This window comes from Abramis brama, assembly GCF_963993115.1.
Source record: "Abramis brama genome assembly, chromosome: 13".
Lineage (NCBI taxonomy): Eukaryota > Metazoa > Chordata > Actinopteri > Cypriniformes > Leuciscidae > Abramis > Abramis brama.
In genome coordinates this window covers 5,801,299-5,822,966 of record NC_139975.1, presented here as the reverse complement: position 1 = coordinate 5,822,966, position 21,668 = coordinate 5,801,299, and the positions used below count along the sequence as shown (strand labels likewise).

Below are 21,668 nucleotides of genomic sequence, written 5' to 3'. Positions count from 1 at the left end.
TGCGCGAGCCCTAAGTGCAGGGCTGTGCTTGTGTGTAGGGATGGGCACTGAGAAGTGGGCATCGACACTACATTTATAGCACCATCGGCCGTGGCCGGGACACCAGAAATACCGTGAGTAAGTGTGGGCGCGGGAGAGCGGGCACAGTTACTGCAATGAGTGCACTGTCTGTCTGAGCAGAGTGAATGCACACAGGTTTCGTCTTTACGGAAACCACAAGGCATGCAGAACATAGTGTTTGTGGGCACTAGGCAGTGGGCACGTTCACTATGTTGCGTGCGTGATCGACCCGAGTCGAATATATGAGCGCGGGCCCTGTGTGAAGGGCTGTGCTAGTGTGTAGGGATGGGCACTAGCAGTGGGCATCTTCTCTACACATATAGCATCATCGGCCGTGCTCGTGGGCAGCAAAAAACACGTCTGCAGTTGTCTCTCGGGGAACAAACAGAGTGATTTGCATTCGGCGGCATAAATATTTTCTGCCGGCCGGCCTGGGGTTCGAACCTCCGATTCCCCGCGCGCAAGTCTAAGAATCTACCACTGGACCACAGTGAAGATACATAGACAAAGTCAGCGCGAGTATTATCCGCACTGGCGTTTGCTTGCAGGCATGTACCACGTGCTCGTGGCCAGCAAAAAACACGTCTGCAGTTGCCTCTCGGGGAACAAACAGAGTGATTTGCATTCGGCGGCATAAATATTTTCTGCCGGCCGGCCTGAGGTTCGAACCTCCGATCGCCCGCGCGCAAGTCTAAGAATCTACCACTGGACCACAGTGAAGATACATAGATAAAGTCAGCGCGAGTATTATCCACACTGGCGTTTGCTTGCAGGCATGTACCACATGCTCGTGGCCAGCAAAAAAACACGTCTGCAGTTGCCTCTCGGGGAACAGACAGAGTGATTTGCATTTTCGGACGCCTGCAAAATGCCAGAATGTGAGAAGAGTGGAAATCGCCCAGTTTCAGCGGGGCTGAAAACACTCCATTCTCCTTTCGCCAGTGACGCGCGGGAACCGTAGAAACGGTGTTCGGTTGCAGGCAAGCGGGTACTACGCGCTCGCTGGCTGCAAAATGCATCTCTGCAGTCGCCTTCAGGGGACTTACAGAGCAAGCATTGGCGGCATAAATATATATGCCGCTAGACCGGGATCCGAACCCCGGTCTCCCGCGTGGAGAACCTATAATTCCACCACTGAGCCACAGGGGGATACAGGGTTTGAAAGCGGCGTCAACATGTATTCTTCGGCGTTTGCTGGCAGGCAAGCGTGTAACAGACTCACTTGCTGCAATAATATTTCCAGTCGCCGAACAGGGAACTGAGAAATGTGAGAGAAAAGAGGTCAGACCGACCAACGGTGGGACTAAGAACACTCTTTTCTCCTTCGCCGGTGAATGACGCGTGCAGAGGCAGGGTAGCTTTTCTTGTAACGTAAAGAAAAACTAATCCCGCCATCCGCTTCCAGGAAGGGCAGCCTCGGAAGGATGCCCGGTGAGTCCTCAGAGTCACCGTAGGCAATTGGCTCGGAGTGAAGGCGTTCGCCGTCAGCGAGCGCGAGCGCTGCATGAGAAGGCATCTTGAAAAAGACGCAGCTCTTTTAGGGGTGTGTGTTGCAAAGCGAACACACACACACACAAACACAAGAACAAGAATGTAAAGGATATGGCGTCGGAAAGCGCAGCAGGTACGGCGGTAGAAGGCGGCGTTGGCCAGCGGCTTCAAGGGCTCGTCCCGCTGAAGTGCTTGCATCAGACGACGCGTGCTTCCTCGTGATCCAGCGATGCGTGCGCTTCGCTGAAGAGATTAAAATCAAGTGAATCAGCCTTCTCGAGCTCCTTTTATAGAGGTAAGCCACGCCCGTCTCGGCGGGAAGTGGCGAGGAGGGCGCGAAGCGCCCTCATTGGTCTGATGTTGCATCAGCCTGCGCTCGATAGGCTTATGCAGTTGCCGCAGAGCAGCCAATGAGCGGACAAGCCGTCTTGCTTCAGCTGTCTGCTGCTGCCGCAACGCGTTTTACATATATGAAAATTAAAGGATAATTTTTGCTTCAGTGTTTCGTGAAAAGAGACTTTTCCCGTAGCGTTTTGATAAAACGCAGTACGAGAGAACTCTCGTAAGAGAACTCGACGTACATTCACATCACATGTTAATGCAGCGGTAGAGTTACACTCACAGGACACTGCACTTATTCGCAATCACAAAAGTTCATTATTTGCTCGTGCTTTAAGGCTTAAGGTAAACATTTCATTGGCTTTCTGTTCTGACATGATGCACTTTTTCTGAGCGTGTACGCCCGAAGCGCGCACACTGTCAACTAGCGCCAAACTGGAGTTTTGTTGGGTCAGACCCATCTGCTAGAAATGTGGGGCCGAGACTAAGAGAGACTGAGAGAGCTACATGGAAAAATATGCACAAAACAAGCCACTTTGAAATTTTGCTGTTTTCATGAATACAAAAGTTGGGTGACCCTCCCCTCAACAAAGAATAAAAAGACATGACCCTCCCCTATTTTCCTCCGGTGGTCCATTCCATAAATACCAAACGGTCCCTAATATATTAAAGCATCTTTGGTGTTTCCATGGTTTACAACATAAAACCGGAAATGATAAGCGATTCACAGACACGATCCGTGTCCTGGTTAAACTGCTACATTTGGGATAATGTAAGTAGCCTACACAAATCAACAAAATATATAACATTGTTCTAGTGATTTTTGGTTATTTTGATCAAAAAAATCTTACATAGTGTGCCTTTAAATAGATATCAAATATAATACAATGTATTTTAGTAAATGAGTCCAGCTGTAACTCTAGTTTCCTCCTGCAGATGTCGCTAATAACCAGGAAAGTGTCTGACTTTGACACTTATTTGTTAAACATGAATAGACTTTTATTACAGTGTTAATATTAATAAAGTTATTTGTTTAAAATTGCGCTAAAGAGCTATAGGCTATCATCCACCATCTGTGTGTGAAACATGAAATTGCATGTGATGTGTGGAGTAGTTTGAGTCAGTTGTGCTTCTTCTGTACTGGTGAATCTGCTGGTTTGAGGAATCGTACTGGTTAATACTCTCTGTGCCTTAATTCTATAATTGACACATTTGCTATTACACTGGATAGGGGGAGACCGGGGACAGTTGCAACACTTTTTGCATTTTTCTCAGTTACTCAGAGACTTAAAACTTGCATCTGTCTGCTAATTACCCATACCATTTAAAGATGATTATATATGACATATCGTTCACAGTATTTATTTGAATTGAAGAAGTCAGATGTTGCAACTGACCCCGACCCAGGGACGGTTGCAACACAAACCAGGGACGGTTGCAACACGTTAAAAATACCTTAAATTTCTCTAATTAATTTTAGCTTTTTGTCTCAATGAGCATATAATTCTGAAAATATTAACTGTTTTAGGCCTACTATAATATTATAGTATTATTTATTTCAATAATATTATTGTAGCCTATAATCTATTTATTTAGTCATATTTATCAAATAACAGTTATTGAGTTTTGTTTGTTTATGTGTAGAACATAGGCCTACATAGATTCAGTGTGCAGGTGTAACAGATGCTATTCAATCTCTCCATATTTCAGTGTCAGACAGGAAGAATTGAACCATTTGTAATGCAGCAAACCTTTATTAAACATGCAATTTATAACTTGTTGCAACTGTCCCAAACCCTATCAGCCATGACAGAACATCATAGGGGAGAGTGGGGTGAGTTGTGCCAGTTTTTACTCAAAGTGACTTTAAAGTGAGGCCATGGCAGTAATGCCTTCAACTTAAGGATGTACATATATTTCAGGATGTGGTACATCCCTGAGAACAATAACTTTGGATCTGAAATAAACTGTTTCAGAAATATAGCTCTTGGGAAAAAAGTGGTCTCATGGCACAACTTGCCCCTGGTGCGGGGGAAGTTGTGCCTTTGGGGGAATACATTGGGGGTAAATTGTGCCAGTGATTTCTGAAGTAAAACAGAACATTTTAATGTTATGAACCGTAATGCTATATGAAAGCAAGATAAATTCAATACAAAATGACTAATTTAAGGTTTATTTAGATATTGTCACCCTGGAATACCATAGCATGCGTTTTTCCTACTATGGTAAATTGTATAGGGATTTTGTATTGAACATAACTCTGGATCACAGTGTCATAGAGACAAGGGGGCGGGCTCATTTTACTCAGACGACCAATCAGTCTCTCAGGATCATTGTGAAGCTATCAAGCTACGCCCTAGCAACCATTTAGAGCACCATAGCAACACAATATATGATATTTGTGAATCATTTCAGGCAAAAAGGCTTTGGCAATAGATGCCTGTTGACAGCGCTGTCTGTCATTTATGTAACATATAAGAATAAAGTGACTAGGCTAATTTCTAAACATCCTATTGTGACATAGGCCACTTAAAAACGGAATAAAACTTCTTTTTAATAACATAGTGCAAACTCAAAACTGAAATCAGTGTTAGCTAAATTAAACAAATAACAGGCAGGCCTAAGTCAAACAATGATGAGGCATGCCCATCTCCTCACTTCTCAAGATTATCCCCTGTGAGTATGTAGGTCTAGGTGGTCTGGATCTGGCACAACTTAACCCAGGCCCTTTGGCACAAATCACCCCGGACCCACAAGTTTGAAAAACTAGCATGATCCAGCAGTTAAGAGCTAACATCATGCTAACTGTATAGACTCATTATGTAGCCTACTAAAGCACTAAAACATGTGTGAAATGTTTTCAAACTTGTCTATAATTGTTCAGACACTACAATCAAAAAACCTTAATCATAGAAATTTTACTTTGAAAGGGAAAAAACAGTTTTTTGCACTAAAATATGCTTAACTCTCATGCCATGTGTCTCTCTTCTTTGGAGGACGAGTAAATGTGATTGCTTTTCAAAATTATGTGGTCACATGACCAATTTCTTCTATGGTTTTCCAGAAACAAGGGTGGAACTACTTCCCCCCCTGGCACAAATCACCCCACTCTCCCCTACGCCTGCTAGACACACTGATCTGACACATGCTAACCATGTCACTTAGAAGTCAACAAAACAATAATTCAAACTAAGTAAGTTTTGATTAATTCATACAAAATGTCTGGACAGTATGACAAAAAATATATCTCATGAAAAAATGTACTTTCATACCTCCAAAACAAGTTTTGTTCAATAAATGCAGCAGCAGATGCATAATATGTTTAGGATTATTCACAAAAGAACAATCATGATAACCATAAGCATATATTTTTTTATACACCACCTTCCCACTTGCTGTTTTAAATATATGATTAGCACTTTTACACTTATTTTTGGAAGTGTGCCTGAAAATGTTTCATCTTTTTACACCTTTCTAGTTTCACTGTCTTTAGTTAGGCTTGATCTGTCAGTGCACCCATCATCTGCCTTCCCCCATATGAGGAAACTTCCTCTTTTCTCGTGAAGCGGTCAGATATTTCCTCATGTGTCAGTCCAGAGTGAGTCTCTCTGTGAGGAGCTTCATGAGAGCCAGAACACAGACAGACTGAAGTCCAGACACTCATGTCCTCATCTGAAGCTTCATCCACACTCTTCTGCTGCCGTTGGGCTCTTCTGGAAACTGGACTTTAGAGAATTGATGCTCATCTTTGGACTGATGCTGATGCTGCTGCAAACTGCTGCATGTGAGTCGACTTTACAGTGCTGTTCAATCTCATGAATCTCTGAAATAAAAACACTGTAATATTACATTAACAGTGTTTCCAAAACAGTCTGCAGTGATCTCTAGTCTTAGTGTTACTGATCTTATTCATAGTGTGTATTTGTGGAGGATTTACAAAATGTGAGAGGAAGTGTGTTTGATTCTTAGTTGTCATTGCACAAAAAAGTTTCATATTTTGTAAATGTAATCATTCATTTATATATATATATAATATGGGGATTCATCAAATCATGTTTCTCCATTACACAAAGACCAAGATATTATTTAAAAAGAAAGAAATGTCACAGTTTGACTGGATTAAACTTTTTTGTACTACATACTAGACCAAGTTAAATCTCCAGTAATGTGGTTATATTCAGTAATTCATGAGAGTAATTCCTTAGAGAAAATATTTGAGCATTTGTGTTTATGATTTCAGTGATGATGAGAGAAATATTTACATCAGCAGTAGCACTCTGTATGTTGATCTCTCTCTCTCTCTGTGTGTGTGTGTGTGTGTGTGTGTGTGTGTGTGTGTGTGTGTGTGTGTGTGTGTGTGTGTGTGTGTGTGTGTGTGTGTGTGTGTGTGTGTGTGTGTGTGTGTGTGTGTGTGTGTGTGTGTGTGTCTGTGTCTGTGTGTGTGTGTGTGTGTGTGTGTGTGTTCTTCAGGTATGGAGTTTAATTGCAGGTTTGATCAGAAAGATCCCTGTTACGCTGCTCTGGATCACAAACTCAATCTGCAGATGGTGGATGCTAGATATTATAAACTGAAGATAATAAAGAGAATAAACAACAACACAGATGATCCATTTTGTAAAGTAAAGAATGACAGTAAAAGTGAGAACGAATGTGATCTTTATAATAACAGACCTGAAGTGACAGTCATTAATGGGACTCTGATAATAAACCATGTGATCAGAGCAGATTCAGGGAATTACGCTTTAGAACTCATTCACTCAGACGGCACAGCAACATATGAACATCTTCAAGTGAAAGTTGAAGGTACAGTAACTCTCATCAGACTCATTACAATCTCATGATCTACAATGATCTCACTCTCATGCAAATGAATCAGTGGAATCTCTGTGAGGGTTGATATTATTATTATTATTATTATTATTATTATTATTAAAAAGGATCTGAACTTTCCATGTATAAGACTATTTTCAGAATTGAAAACTAGTTGCTTACTGTATATTGCCGACTGTTTCAAAGTAGTATGTGAAAGCATTTCAAACAGTAATTTGTTGTAATTGTTGTCACATGAATAACCTATGCTGCATGTTTAATTCAGTGATGTCCAGCTATCATCACAGCAATAAATGTGGTTAAAAAATGTCTTGAAATTGAGTTGTGACTGTACTGTCATGTGACTGTCATGTGTCCCGCCCTCCAGCTCCTATTGGCTCAGTGGAAGTGTCAATCACCTGCTTCTCCAGTGGGGTGAAGTCAGTGTCCTGCTCTTCTGACGGGGATCAGCTCATCTACAGCTGGACTCTGAATGGAGATCCACTGATGGATGGAGACACCAGCATTGAGCTGAATGACACAACTCATGGAGACATCATCTGTAGTGTGAAGAACCACGTCAGTGTCGGACAGAAGAGCATTAGTCTAGACTGTCCTGGTGAGCTTTTCATACATGAATCTCCATGTATTTACTATACAGCAACAAGACTTATGCAGATGAGTGAATCTCACTAAAGATTGGTGAGATTTTAATTAATTAATGTCCATGTATTTATTAAAACCACACCAACACCAGTGATGCAAAACAGTGAGTTCTCTTCAATGGACACAGTTCATTCTCGCAACGTTTCGGACTGAAAATGAGTTTATTTCAGCCCGATCTCAGCAGTAATTTGTGTTGAAGTGTTTTCAGTTTCGGTGATTACAGTGATGTTTTATTACAGGAACAACTACTGAAGCTGTGATCTCTCGTTTGACCTCTATAGTGAACAATAGCACACAGACACCAGAACATGGTACGAGTTTAAAAGAACACGCTACAGGAAACATGATGGATCGGTTTTCTTTCTAATTGTTGTTTTCAGTGTGTTCAGAGTCTGTGGTGTTTGTGCTGGTCTGGAGTTTTCAGATGATGGTTCTGTTTGGTCTGTTAGGAGGGTTTCACATCTACATGAGACGCACGTCAGGTGAGAGACATTTATGATCATTATTGTGGATTTAACATGCAAATATTAAGAGATGATGATAATGTGATGCTTTTAGAAAGAAAACAGGACGATCAGAAACTGAGAATGAGAAGATTTGGAGAAGAACATGAACACACAGCAGAAGATTCATGAGACCAGCAGCAGATCTCAGCACATCTATGAGAATCTCCTCCTTTTGCTTTCCTGTTTCTACGATGTTTTCAGGCGATGCCAACAATTGCGAAGATTTCAGATGATGGCAACTTTGCATCGACATGCCAAACTTTCAAATATTATCCTATAATATTTTAATATTATCATTATATTGTAATCGTTAAGCACAAGTTGTAATAGCTAACATATACGCTGTGTCAGCTTAACTGAAAACATGAAGTTATATAACTAACATGTACTATATTATAGCTGTATATTACTGCCATATTACTGTGCACACTCATCTCTGGCTGATAACAGAATATTTCCTAAATTGTAACATTAAAACAAGCATTTTCTGTAAAGCTGCTTTGAAACATGTATTGTGAAAAGTGCTAGAAAAATTAACTTGAATAAAAAACTGTTGCTCTTGATCATGTCTTGGTTTTGTGGTGTCTGGGGTTTTGCCATCCATGCTTTTACACTTCTGCTTGCATTTGCAGTTTTTTTTAAGATGTTTAACACGTTTAGCCACATGTGTGCTGTGAGGCAGCAGAACTCGAATCCACTGTGGACATGTTAAGATCTGAGAAAAATTAAGGCTATATATCTACTCTTCAGAGAATGGTGGTGTTTATTTACAAGTGCACCAAAAGCCCAATAAACGAGTGAAGGGCATCATTTTCATTGCATGATTTATAAACACACACCAGTTTGAAAACACCCACAAATTTAGAAACACCCACTTTTGTTCCCATAGACCCCATACTCAGTGAAGACACAAGTGTACAGTCCCGTAAAACAATGTAAAAAAAACAAAACAAATCAAAGATATATACCTATACAATATTTACACTGATTCATGAGTATCCACAATGTACAGGAAGGGTTTTAATTACAGGCGAGTTGGGAGCACAAATCACAAAATCTTTTAGTGGTCATGAAGATGTATTCAGATATAGCATATTAATGATGACACAGAATACATGAGCTTGTGTTTGACGGCACAGCCCCCAGCAACCCGGCTAACATATAACTCACGATTTTACAATAAAGCATGTGTGATAGACTATGTGTGATATGTCCAGTGAGAATAACACAAGGGAATGTGGGAATGTACTCCTGTTCCCAGCGGTGAAGATCATACAGTATCAGTATATGTGCATTAATCTTTACCAGATCTTTTTCATTATAATATTGATAAATATTCTTTAAGAATTGTAAATTGAGTCTGTGTTGACACTGTTAAGTAAATGAAAATAAAACTGTTATATGCAAGCTCATTTGACTGTTTTATATTTATATATTTTTTTATAATTTTCATTTTAATTAACAGAAAGTGCACATTGTTCAAATTTAAACATTTGGAAGTTTGCAATATAGGCTACAAAAAAAATAATAATTAAAGGCACACTATGTAATTATTTGCCACTAGAGGTCGCGTTATCTAAACAGAGGCGTAGCTTGATGAAGGCTGGATTTCGCAGGATCATGGCAGTTGTTGGGTCCCATCATATGCATATCATGCATATGATGGGACTCGGCAGAATTCATATTCATGGATGACCGGTAATGTATTAAAGATTTATTAACGTTACGAAAGCTGTTGTAGCGGAACAAGGCCGCTGGAGAGATTGCTAATGAGAAACGAGTGCGACACACGTCTCGAGAGCAGAGGAGCTTTTATTATGACACGCTTCCGCTTCTTCTGGTCAAGGGTATATGTGGGGAAACGCAGCGCTGTTTTATCATATTAGATTTGAGTGTGTTGAAAGTTGTTATAATGCTAGTCTGTGCGTTCGCTCTACTATATGAGACACTTGTTGCACACTGCAGTGAGCTAGATCGATATTAGGCATGGTAAATAAATATGGTACTTGCGGTAAATCAAGAAAACAAGATTTAAACAAATAGACTAACTGTGTAAAGCTGTATAACAATGATTAGTTTTCTGTCGATGAATGTATCCAAACAGTTGCTCACCTGTCTAATAAAGCACATAATATATTAAAGCATCTTTGGTGTTTCCATGGTTTATACAGTATTAAACCAGAAATGATAGGCGATGCACAGACACGATCCGTGTCCTGGTTAAAACTGCAACATTTAGGATAATGTAAGTAGCCTACATAAATCAACAAAATATATAACATTGTTCTAGTGATTTTTGGATATTTTGATCCAAAAATCTTGCATAGTGTGCCTTTAAATAGATATCAAATATAAAACAATGTATTTTAGTAAATGAGTCCAGCTGTAACTCTAGTTTCCTCCTGCAGATGTCGCTAATAACCAGGAAAGTGTCTGTCTTTGACACTTATTTGTTAAACATGAATAGACTTTTATTACAGTGTTAATTTTGGGACGGTTGCAACACAAACCAGGGACGGTTGCAACACGTTAAAAATACCTTAAATTTCTCTAATTAATTTTAGCTTTTTGTCTCAATGATCATATAATTCTGAAAATATTAACTGTTTTAGGCCTACTATAATATTATAGTATTATTTATTTCAATAATATTATTGTAGCCTATAATCTATTTATTTAGTCATATTTATCAAATAACAGTTATTGAGTTTTTTTTGTTTATGTGTAAAACATAGGCCTACATAGATTCAGTGTGCAGGTGTAACAGATGCTATTCAATCTCTCCATATTTCAGTGTCAGACAGGAAGAATTGAACCATTTGTAATGCAACAAACCTTTATTAAACATGCAATTTATAACTTGTTGCAACTGTCCCAAACCCTATCAGCCATGACAGAACATCATACGCCTGCTAGACACACTGACTTTTACACATGCTAACCATGTCACTTAGAAGTCAACAAAACAATAATTCAAACTAAGTAAGTTTTGATTAATTCATACAAAATGTCTGGACAGTATGACAAAAAATATATCTCATGAAAAAATGTACTTTCATACCTCCAAAACAAGTTTTGTTCAATAAATGCAGCAGCAGATGCATAATATGTTTAGGATTATTCATAAAAGAACAATCATGATAACCATAAGCATATATTTTTTTATACACCACCTTCCCACTTGCTGTTTTAAATATATGATTAGCACTTTTACACTTATTTTTGGAAGTGTGCCTGAAAAGTTTCATCTTTTTACACCTTTCTAGTTTCACTGTCTTTACTTAGACTTGATCTGTCAGTGCACCCATCATCTGCCTTCCTCCATATGAGGAAACTTCCTCTTTTCTCGTGAAGCGGTCAGATATTTCCTCATGTGTCAGTCCAGAGTGAGTCTCTCTGTGAGGAGCTTCATGAGAGCCAGAACACAGACAGACTGAAGTCCAGACACTCATGTCCTCATCTGAAGCTTCATCCACACTCTTCTGCTGCCGTTGGGCTCTTCTGGAAACTGGACTTTAGAGAAATGATGCTCATCTTTGGACTGATGCTGATGCTGCTGCAAACTGCTGCATGTGAGTCAACTTTACAATGCTGTTCAATCTCATGAATCTCTGAAATAAAAACACTGTAATATTACATTAACAGTGTTTCCAAAACAGTCTGCAGTGATCTCTAGTCTTAGTGTTACTGATCTTATTCATAATGTGTATTTGTGGAGGATTAACAAAATGTGAGAGGAAGTGTGTTTGATTCTTAGTTGTCATTGTACAAAAAAGTTTCATATTTTGTAAATGTAATCATTCATTTATATATATATATAATATGGGGATTCATCAAATCATGTTTCTCCATTACACAAAGACCAAAATATTATTTAACCCTTTCACACATAGTGGTCACTACAGTGGACAGCTATTAAAAAAGCATTTTCTTGAATTTGCACGGGTTTTTATGGCAAAGTTGCACATCAGCCTCTTCATTGGACCCTGGTGCATCATCCTATAAATTGCAACCAAGTGGCAAGCCTTTGTGTTTCGATTTTTTCCCCCTCCAAACCAAGATGACCAAGGGTCAGTCAGACATGCCAAGTTGCTCCGGAATATCCACCCATTCCTTCTATCCTAGGAGACTCTTGTAGGTAAAAAAAATATTGCAGCATCAAGCAATATCTAATGAGTCATATCACAGTAAAATTTTCCAAGTTTTGATTTTAGAGTGAGAGAAAACTCTGATTAATCACATGTCCACTGTAGTGGACGTCATGCATCAATTGCTATATTTCAGCTACAATTCATAATTATAATGTGAATATTGTTAAAAACTTAATCTGCAGTGACTTTTTTTACTGTAAATAAATGTACTTGTATTATTAGAATGTAATTTTCATTGACATCGTAAAAAGTCATGTGATTACATAATGTATGACACTTGTAATGCATTATTTTACTTGTTAGATCAAAAAGTAATCTGATTTCGTAATGCATGTTACTTGTAATGCGTTTCTTTACTCGTTACATCAAAAAGTAATCTGATTAGGTAATGCACATTACTTGTAGTTAATTACTTGTTAGATCAAAAAGTAATCTGATTAGGTAATGCATGTTACTTGTAACACATTACTTTACTTGTAACATCAAAAAAGTAATCTGAATGCGTTATGCATGTTACTTGTAATGCATTACCCCCAACACTGATCATTTCAGATGAGATTGAAAAAAACGTATCGCTAGGTTTTCTCAGAGGAGGGCTATGATAGAAATGTGCATGTCCATCTTGAACATAATCAGAATTATCAGCTAATAAGGGTAAATCTCCATACTCTGGTACACTGGAGGGAGCATCTGAGTGGTTTCCACAGTTGTACCTTGACAGACCAGAAAATTCTGATGGAATCACGTCCTCATGTTCTGATATCAAAGATACACGAAGTGCAACTTGTATGAAGTTGTATGAAGCCTTTGCAATATTTTGCATTTATATTTTTTGTATATATTTTATAGTTTTCACATGATTTGATATAATTGTATTGATTAGTTTGTTAAATTCACATACTTTATCTGTTTGATTATTGTCTTATATTTAATATAGTATATCTTAAAGAGCATGTTGCAGGTTAGAAGACCCAATGAGTCAATGTATAGAAAAATAATGTAGGAACTAGATTTTCTTTAAAAAAAACTTAAAAATACGCTACAGTGGCTTCTGGAGTCGTTTTTGTGAGAAAATTTTACTTCCGCATCTGAAAATGGGCGTGACGTAGCACGAGGGAGAGGTTGATTCAAACAACAGGGAAATAATGGATCGCATGACGTTTCGGACGCTGAGGAAATTGTTCATACTTACTCGTATGACGGACCACAGCTATACAATTATGAGCCTGCTAGGCAGCCAAGAAAGCAGGGACAGGCCAGAATTAATGTTAGACAGAACAACGGTCAGAGGAGACAAATTGAGTTGTGGTGTGAGGAGATAGTGAAGAACAGGGCAGGTGTCTTGGTGAGAGACCAGTGTTAGCTTATAGATACGTTTCCTTGAAATTTCCTTGAATTAATTAATTTTTTTTTATTAAAACTAACATCATAAATATGATATTTTTTAACTTTGAGCAATGATGGAGCTATACTTGACTCTTCTTAGAAGCAAATAAAAGAAAACAGCTCCTTGGACAAAATGAAATGTAATATTGGTAGTAGCTATAAACAAAGGTTTATTTTAGTTCAGATTAACATTTGAGGGCAGCAATTGTATTCATGTCAAAATAAAACCGACGTAATGTAAATTGAAAGCATTTTATCCTACTATTCCTGTCAAACGTCCATGGTTGCAGACAGTAGTGTTACTACAGTAAATCCATGGTGAATGTTGTTGATCTGTGGACACTGGATAGTTCATTCATTGCACAGTTTATTCCTGGTTTCCACGTCAGCGCTGTTTGATCCGTTAATAACGGAGAAATGTGAATATTTCTCACTAGATCTCGCAGCGATGTTATTACTTCAGTGGTGAATTCAAATGCTTTATTTACTGGATCTGGCAGTAACAGTGTTGCTTGATCAGGCTTGATCAGGCTCGCGCTGCACTGGTCCAAACTGATAAACGGTCCACACAAACACAATGATGAGTAGCTCAGTTTTCGTTTTCCGAAGCCGATCTTCACCTGCACAAACCGCGCCCAGGCACGAAAGATACGTCCCTTTTCTTGTTAGGAAACCGGTGGACTCGATGTCCTGACAGGCTGGAGTTTTTGCAAGCTCCACAAACACAATAATTTACCATGACGATGATAAATTGAAATACAAAAACTACTGAAAACACACTGACCCACGACCGCTCTTACTGAATACCAACCTACTCTGCACTGAGCTGCGGCAGAGCACAGCACACATTTCCCTCTTGTGACGTAAAATGACGCGATGTTGAAAAAAAGCGCTTTTTACGAGCAGTCAAAGAAACGCTCACTTTATCTACTAAATTGGTGTCCTTGTGTCGTTTTAAAACATTTTAAATCCTGCATTATCTTTTCATATGATATTTTCATACACGGTTATATATTCATTTTGATTTTTTTTTAACCTGCAATATGCTCTTTAAGTTTAAACCATAACCGCATGCTGTCCACTCAATCCTATAAATTGCAACCAAGTGGCAAGCCTTTGTGTTTCGATTTTTTCCCCCTCCAAACCAAGATGACCAAGGGTCAGTCAGACATGCCAAGTTGCTCCGGAATATCCACCCATTCCTTCTATCCTAGGAGACTCTTGTAGGTAAAAAAAATATTGCAGCATCAAGCAATATCTAATGAGTCATATCACAGTAAAATTTTCCAAGTTTTGATTTTAGAGTGAGAGAAAACTCTGATTAATCACATGTCCACTGTAGTGGACGTCATGCATCAATTGCTATATTTCAGCTACAATTCATAATTATAATGTGAATATTGTTAAAAACTTAATCTGCAGTGACTTTTTTTACTGTAAATAAATGTACTTGTATTATTAGAATGTAATTTTCATTGACATCGTAAAAAGTCATGTGATTACATAATGTATGACACTTGTAATGCATTATTTTACTTGTTAGATCAAAAAGTAATCTGATTTCGTAATGCATGTTATTGTAATGCGTTTTTTTACTCATAACATCAAAAAGTAATTGATTACGTAATGCATGTTACTTGTAATGCGTTTCTTTACTCGTTACATCAAAAAGTAATCTGATTAGGTAATGCACATTACTTGTAGTTAATTACTTGTTAGATCAAAAAGTAATCTGATTAGGTAATGCATGTTACTTGTAACACATTACTTTACTTGTAACATCAAAAAAGTAATCTGAATGCATTATGCATGTTACTTGTAATGCATTACCCCCAACACTGATCATTTCAGATGAGATTGAAAAAAACGTATCGCTAGGTTTTCTCAGAGGAGGGCTATGATAGAAATGTGCATGTCCATCTTGAACATAATCAGAATTATCAGCTAATAAGGGTAAATCTCCATACTCTGGTACACTGGAGGGAGCATCTGAGTGGTTTCCACAGTTGTACCTTGACAGACCAGAAAATTCTGATGGAATCACGTCCTCATGTTCTGATATCAAAGATACACGAAGTGCAACTTGTATGAAGTTGTATGAAGCCTTTGCAATATTTTGCATTTATATTTTTTGTATATATTTTATAGTTTTCACATGATTTGATATAATTGTATTGATTAGTTTGTTAAATTCACATACTTTATCTGTTTGATTATTGTCTTATATTTAATATAGTATATCTTAAAGAGCATGTTGCAGGTTAGAAGACCCAATGAGTCAATGTATAGAAAAATAATGTAGGAACTAGATTTTCTTTAAAAAAAAACTTAAAAATACGCTACAGTGGCTTCTGGAGTCGTTTTTGTGAGAAAATTTTACTTCCGCATCTGAAAATGGGCGTGACGTAGCACGAGGGAGAGGTTGATTCAAACAACAGGGAAATAATGGATCGCATGACGTTTCGGACGCTGAGGAAATTGTTCATACTTACTCGTATGACGGACCACAGCTATACAATTATGAGCCTGCTAGGCAGCCAAGAAAGCAGGGACAGGCCAGAATTAATGTTAGACAGAACAACGGTCAGAGGAGACAAATTGAGTTGTGGTGTGAGGAGATAGTGAAGAACAGGGCAGGTGTCTTGGTGAGAGACCAGTGTTAGCTTATAGATACGTTTCCTTGAAATTTCCTTGAATTAATTTTTTTATTTTTATTAAAACTAACATCATAAATATGATATTTTTTAACTTTGAGCAATGATGGAGCTATACTTGACTCTTCTTAGAAGCAAATAAAAGAAAACAGCTCCTTGGACAAAATGAAATGTAATATTGGTAGTAGCTATAAACAAAGGTTTATTTTAGTTCAGATTAACATTTGAGGGCAGCAATTGTATTCATGTCAAAATAAAACCGACGTAATGTAAATTGAAAGCATTTTATCCTACTATTCCTGTCAAACGTCCATGGTTGCAGACAGTAGTGTTACTACAGTAAATCCATGGTGAATGTTGCTGATCTGTGGACACTGGATAGTTCATTCATTGCACAGTTTATTCCTGGTTTCCACGTCAGCGCTGTTTGATCCGTTAATAACGGAGAAATGTGAATATTTCTCACTAGATCTCGCAGCGATGTTATTACTTCAGTGGTGAATTCAAATGCTTTATTTACTGGATCTGGCAGTAACAGTGTTGCTTGATCAGGCTTGATCAGGCTCGCGCTGCACTGGTCCAAACTGATAAACGGTCCACACAAACACAATGATGAGTAGCTCAGTTTTCGTTTTCCGAAGCCGATCTTCACCTGCACAAACCGCGCCCAGGCACGAAAGATACGTCCCTTTTCTTGTTAGGAAACCGGTGGACTCGATGTCCTGACAGGCTGGAGTTTTTGCAAGCTCCACAAACACAATAATTTACCATGACGATGATAAATTGAAATACAAAAACTACTGAAAACACACTGACCCACGACCGCTCTTACTGAATACCAACCTACTCTGCACTGAGCTGCGGCAGAGCACAGCACACATTTCCCTCTTGTGACGTAAAATGACGCGATGTTGAAAAAAAGCGCTTTTTACGAGCAGTCAAAGAAACGCTCACTTTATCTACTAAATTGGTGTCCTTGTGTCGTTTTAAAACATTTTAAATCCTGCATTATCTTTTCATATGATATTTTCATACACGGTTATATATTCATTTTGATTTTTTTTTAACCTGCAATATGCTCTTTAAGTTTAAACCATAACCGCATGCTGTCCACTCAAGTGGACATCTGAAGATCTCTTTGAAAAATTTGTAAAAAAATAAAATAAAAATCAATTCTTGTTTTTCATGCCCTAAGAGCAATAAAAACACATAGGAAAAAAATCCTGACTGAGGTTATCATAATTCATGCATGAAAGGGTTAAAAAGAAAGAAATGTCACAGTTTGACTGGATTAAACTTTTTGTACTACATACTAGACCAAGTTAAATCTCCAGTAATATGGTTATATTCAGTAATTCATGAGAGTAATTCCTTAGAGAAAATATTTGAGCATTTGTGTTTATGATTTCAGTGATGATGAGAGAAATATTTACATCAGCAGTAGCACTCTGTATGTTGATCTCTCTCTCTCTCTCTGTCTGTGTGTGTGTGTGTGTGTGTGTGTGTGTGTGTGTGTGTGGTGTGTGTGTGTGTGTGTGTGTGTGTGTGTGTGTGTGTGTGTGCTTCAGGTATGGAGTTTAACTGCAGGTTTGATCAGAAATATCCCTGTTACGCTGCTCTGGATCACAAACTCAATCTGCAGATGGTGGATGCAAGAAATTATAAACTGAAGATAATAAAGAGAATAAACAACAACAAAGATGATCCATTTTGTAAAGTAAAGAATGACAGTAAATTTGAGAACGAATGTGATCTTTATAATAACAGACCTGAAGTGACAGTCATTAATGGGACTCTGATAATAAACCGTGTGATCAGAGCAGATTCAGGGAATTACACTTTACAACTTGATCACTCAGACGCCTCAGTAACATCTGCAGATCTTCAAGTGAAAGTTGAAGGTACAGTAACTCTCATCAGACTCATTACAATCTCATGATCTCCAATGATCTCATTCTCATGCAAATGAATCAGTGGAATCTCTGTGAAGGTTGTTATTATTATTATTATTATTATTATTATTAAAAAGGATCTGAACTTTCCATGTACTAAGACTATTTTCAGAATTGAAAACTAGTTGCTCACTGTATATTGCCGACTGTTTCAAAGTAGTTTGTGAAAGCATTTCAAACAGTAATTTGTTGTAATTGTTGTCACATGAATATAGCCTATGCTGCATGTTTAATTCAGTGATGTCCAGCTATCATCACAGCAATAAATGTGGTTAAAAATGTCTTGAAATTGAGTTGTGACTGTACTGTCATGTGACTGTCATGTGTCCCGCCCTCCAGCTCCTATTGGCTCAGTGGAAGTGTCAATCATCTGCTTCTCCAGTGGGGTGAAGTCAGTGTCCTGCTCTTCTGACGGGGATCAGCTCATCTACAGCTGGACTCTGAATGGAGATCCACTGATGGATGGAGACACCAGCATTAAGCTGAGTGACACAACTCATGGAGACATCATCTGTAGTGTGAAGAACCACGTCAGTCACGGACAGAAGAGCATTAGTGTAGAACAATGTCCTGGTGAGCTTTTCATACATGAATCTCCATGTATTTACTATACAGCAACAAGAGTTATGCAGATGAGTGAATCTCACTAAAGATTGGTGAGATTTTAATTAATTAATGTCCATGTATTTATTAAAACCACACCAACACCAGTGATGCAAAACAGTGAGTTCTCTTCAATGGACACAGTTCATTCTCGCAACGTTTCTGGCTGAAAATGAGTTTATTTCAGCCCGATCTCAGCAGTAATTTGTGTTGAGGTGTTTTAAGTTTCGGTGATTACAGTGATGTTTTATTACAGGAACAACTACTGAAGCTGTGACCTCTCGTATGACCTCTACACTGACCAGTAGCTCACAGACATCAGAACATGGTACGAGTTTAAAAGAACACGCTACAGGAAACATGATGGATTGATTTTCTTTCTAATTGTTGTTTTCAATGTGTTCAGAGTCTGTGGTGTTTGTGCTGGTCTGGAGTTTTCAGATGATGGTTCTGTTTGGTCTGTTAGGAGGGTTTCACATCTACATGAGACGCACGTCAGGTGAGAGACATTTATGATCATCATTGTGGATTTAACATGCAAATATTAAGAGATGATGATAATGTGATGCTTTTAGAAAGAAAACAGGACGATCAGAAACTGAGAATGAGAAGATTTAGAGAAGAACATGAACACACAGCAGAAGATTCATGAGACCAGCAGCAGATCTCAGCACATCTATGAGAATCTCCTCCTTTTGCTTTCCTGTTTCTACGATGTTTTCAGGCGACGCCAACAATTGCGAAGATTTCAGATGACGGCAACTTTGGATCGACATGCCAAACTTCAGATATTATCCTATGACATTTTAATATTATCATTATATTGTAATCGTTAAGCACAAGTTGTAATAGCTGCCTAACATATACACTGTGTCAGCTTAACTGAAAACATGAAGTTATATAACTAACATGTACTATATTATAGCTGTATATTACTGCCATATTACTGTGCACACTCATCTCTGGCTGATAACAGAATATTTCCTAAATTGTAACATTAAAACAAGCATTTTCTGTAAAGCTGCTTTGAAACATGTATTGTGAAAAGTGCTAGAAAAATTAACTTGAATAAAAAACTGTTGCTCTTGATCATGTCTTGGTTTTGCTATCCATGCTTTTACACTTCTGCTTCCGTAAAAGAAAAAAAAGAAAAGAAAAAAAAGAAAAGAAATCAAAGATATATACCTATACAATATTTACACTGATTCATGAGTATCCACAATGTACAGGAAGGGTTTTAATTACAGGCGAGTTGAGAGCACAAATCACAAAATCTTTTAGTGGTCATGAAGATGTATTCAGATATAGCATATTAATGATGACACAGAATACATGAGCTTGTGTTTGACGACACAGCCCCCAGCAACCCGGCTAACATATAACTCACGATTTTACAATAAAGCATGTGTGATAGACTATGTGTGATATGTCCAGTGGGAATAACACAAGGGAATGTGGGAATGTACTCCTGTTCCCAGCGGTGAAGATCATACAGTATCAGTATATGTGCATTAATCTTTACCAGATCTTTGTCATTATAATATTGATAAATATTCTTTAAGATTTGTAAATTGAGTCTGTGTTGACACTGTTAAGTAAATGAAAATAAAACTGTTATATGCAAGCTAATTTGACTTTTATATATATATTTTTTTAATATAATTTTCATTTTAATTAACAGAAAGTGCACATTGTTCAAATTTAAACATTTGGAAGTTTGCAATATAGGCTATAAAAAAAAATGAAAGGCACACTATGTAATTTTTCGCCACTAGAGGTCGCGTTATCTAAACAGAGGCGTAGCTTGATGACGCCTTGATTTCGCGGGATCATGGGAGATGTTGGGTGTTTCTCAATATGCGTTCTTCAGCGATCTTGCGTCCTTGTGTTCTCGTTTTACGTCATCATTAACCGTCGAAGTTCAGACCCAATTCTCAAGAACGCAAGTACAGAGGACGCATGAAAGAACCCGGATGTGTTCTTGATACCGAGGATGCATCGAATGCAGACTTGAGCTATACCAGAGAATGTCTAATAGGAAGAGAATTGGCACTCTCTGCTTACTTCCGGGTTCTGGATTGGTTGCAGTAACACGTCTCTATCCATGCGGGGGCGCTCGCGAGCGAGTGCAGAATGAATGGAGGTCTATGGCGAAATACCCCTCAAAACCCACTTTTCTCAGGATATAATTTTAGTAATTTGAATGTTGTAATCGAAAGGAGATGCAAAGAAATTACACATTGCTGGGTGTTAGATTTTTTAGAGTCACTTATTTGCTTTAAAAAGTCTTTTAAAATGTCAATGACGTCACACACATCGTACGACCAGAGATACTGCTTCACGGCAATCCTTCAGTCACTCTGGTGAGTTCGCGCTCTGCACTTTCTTTTCTCTCGAGGCATCGACAACACAGCTGACACAGGTAAATACACGTGCTAGAAGAGTTTTTGTTTTGTTTGTTTCTGGTCCCGCTTCGGATGCCACGATGCCATCAAGCGGTATCTCTGGTCGTAATCAGTCCTTCACTGACCAATCAGCATTCATTAGCAGAATGCTAGCGTGTTATGGGCAACAACAACTCAACCTGTAAGAAATCGAAAGGACATACGTACTCGTTCATTCAACTTTCGACCTATAACCCATGTTGAACTTGCAAAGCCTACAATAAAATCTGAGATTTCTCAACGGCAATCGGGTGAAAGAGACACATTTAGCCGTATAGCCCCATTGACTCCCATTCAGTCTGCACTCGCTCGCGATCACCCCCAGTGGAATTCTAATGGAACTGCAACCAAAATCAATACAATGGGGCTGAATAGGGAGTGCCAAGGCTCTCCGTAGTCTGGCTATACTCGCCTGGTGTCCCAGAAGTCATTGCGGCCGGTTCCGAGTTCGTTCTTCCAAGAAAGCTTGGCAAGACCGGTCTCCACGAGAACACAAGTCCGTTCTTCTCTGCGTTCTTGGAATTGAGAAACAGCCATGGTCTTCACTTTTACAGCTGGTGGAGAATACGACGAGACTCGGGCAGAAAATCATATTCATGGATGACCG

The 21,668-nt window shown here is 38.5% G+C and overlaps 2 protein-coding genes across 11 annotated transcripts; both read left to right on the top strand.

The window, feature by feature from the left end:
* Positions 1 to 5,109: 5,109 nt before the first annotated feature.
* On the top strand, positions 5,110 to 8,434 carry LOC311094606 (uncharacterized protein). 4 transcript variants are annotated; one of them, XM_084132672.1, is made up of 6 exons: positions 5,110 to 5,674; positions 6,361 to 6,693; positions 7,088 to 7,318; positions 7,605 to 7,676; positions 7,746 to 7,847; positions 7,935 to 8,434. In XM_084132672.1, the coding sequence occupies exons 1-6, from the start codon at positions 5,629 to 5,631 to the stop codon at positions 7,976 to 7,978; spliced, it is 828 nt and encodes a 275-aa protein (XP_083988798.1). In that variant the 5' UTR covers positions 5,110 to 5,628; the 3' UTR covers positions 7,979 to 8,434. The 4 variants fall into 4 exon arrangements, with proteins under 4 accessions (XP_083988798.1, XP_083988800.1, XP_083988797.1 ...); XM_084132671.1 differs by having other exon boundaries at positions 5,121 to 5,674; positions 7,924 to 8,434; XM_084132674.1 differs by lacking the exon at positions 7,605 to 7,676.
* A 2,781-nt stretch (positions 8,435 to 11,215) lies between these two features.
* LOC311094604 (uncharacterized protein) lies at positions 11,216 to 19,706 on the top strand. 7 transcript variants are annotated; one of them, XM_084132665.1, is made up of 6 exons: positions 11,217 to 11,443; positions 17,631 to 17,963; positions 18,354 to 18,587; positions 18,874 to 18,945; positions 19,024 to 19,116; positions 19,204 to 19,706. In XM_084132665.1, exons 1-6 carry the CDS (start codon positions 11,395 to 11,397, stop codon positions 19,233 to 19,235), a joined length of 813 nt encoding a protein of 270 aa, XP_083988791.1. In that variant the 5' UTR covers positions 11,217 to 11,394; the 3' UTR covers positions 19,236 to 19,706. The 7 variants fall into 7 exon arrangements, with proteins under 7 accessions (XP_083988794.1, XP_083988791.1, XP_083988790.1 ...); XM_084132664.1 differs by having other exon boundaries at positions 19,015 to 19,116; XM_084132663.1 differs by having other exon boundaries at positions 11,221 to 11,443; positions 19,193 to 19,706.
* The last annotated feature ends 1,962 nt before the right edge of the window (positions 19,707 to 21,668 follow it).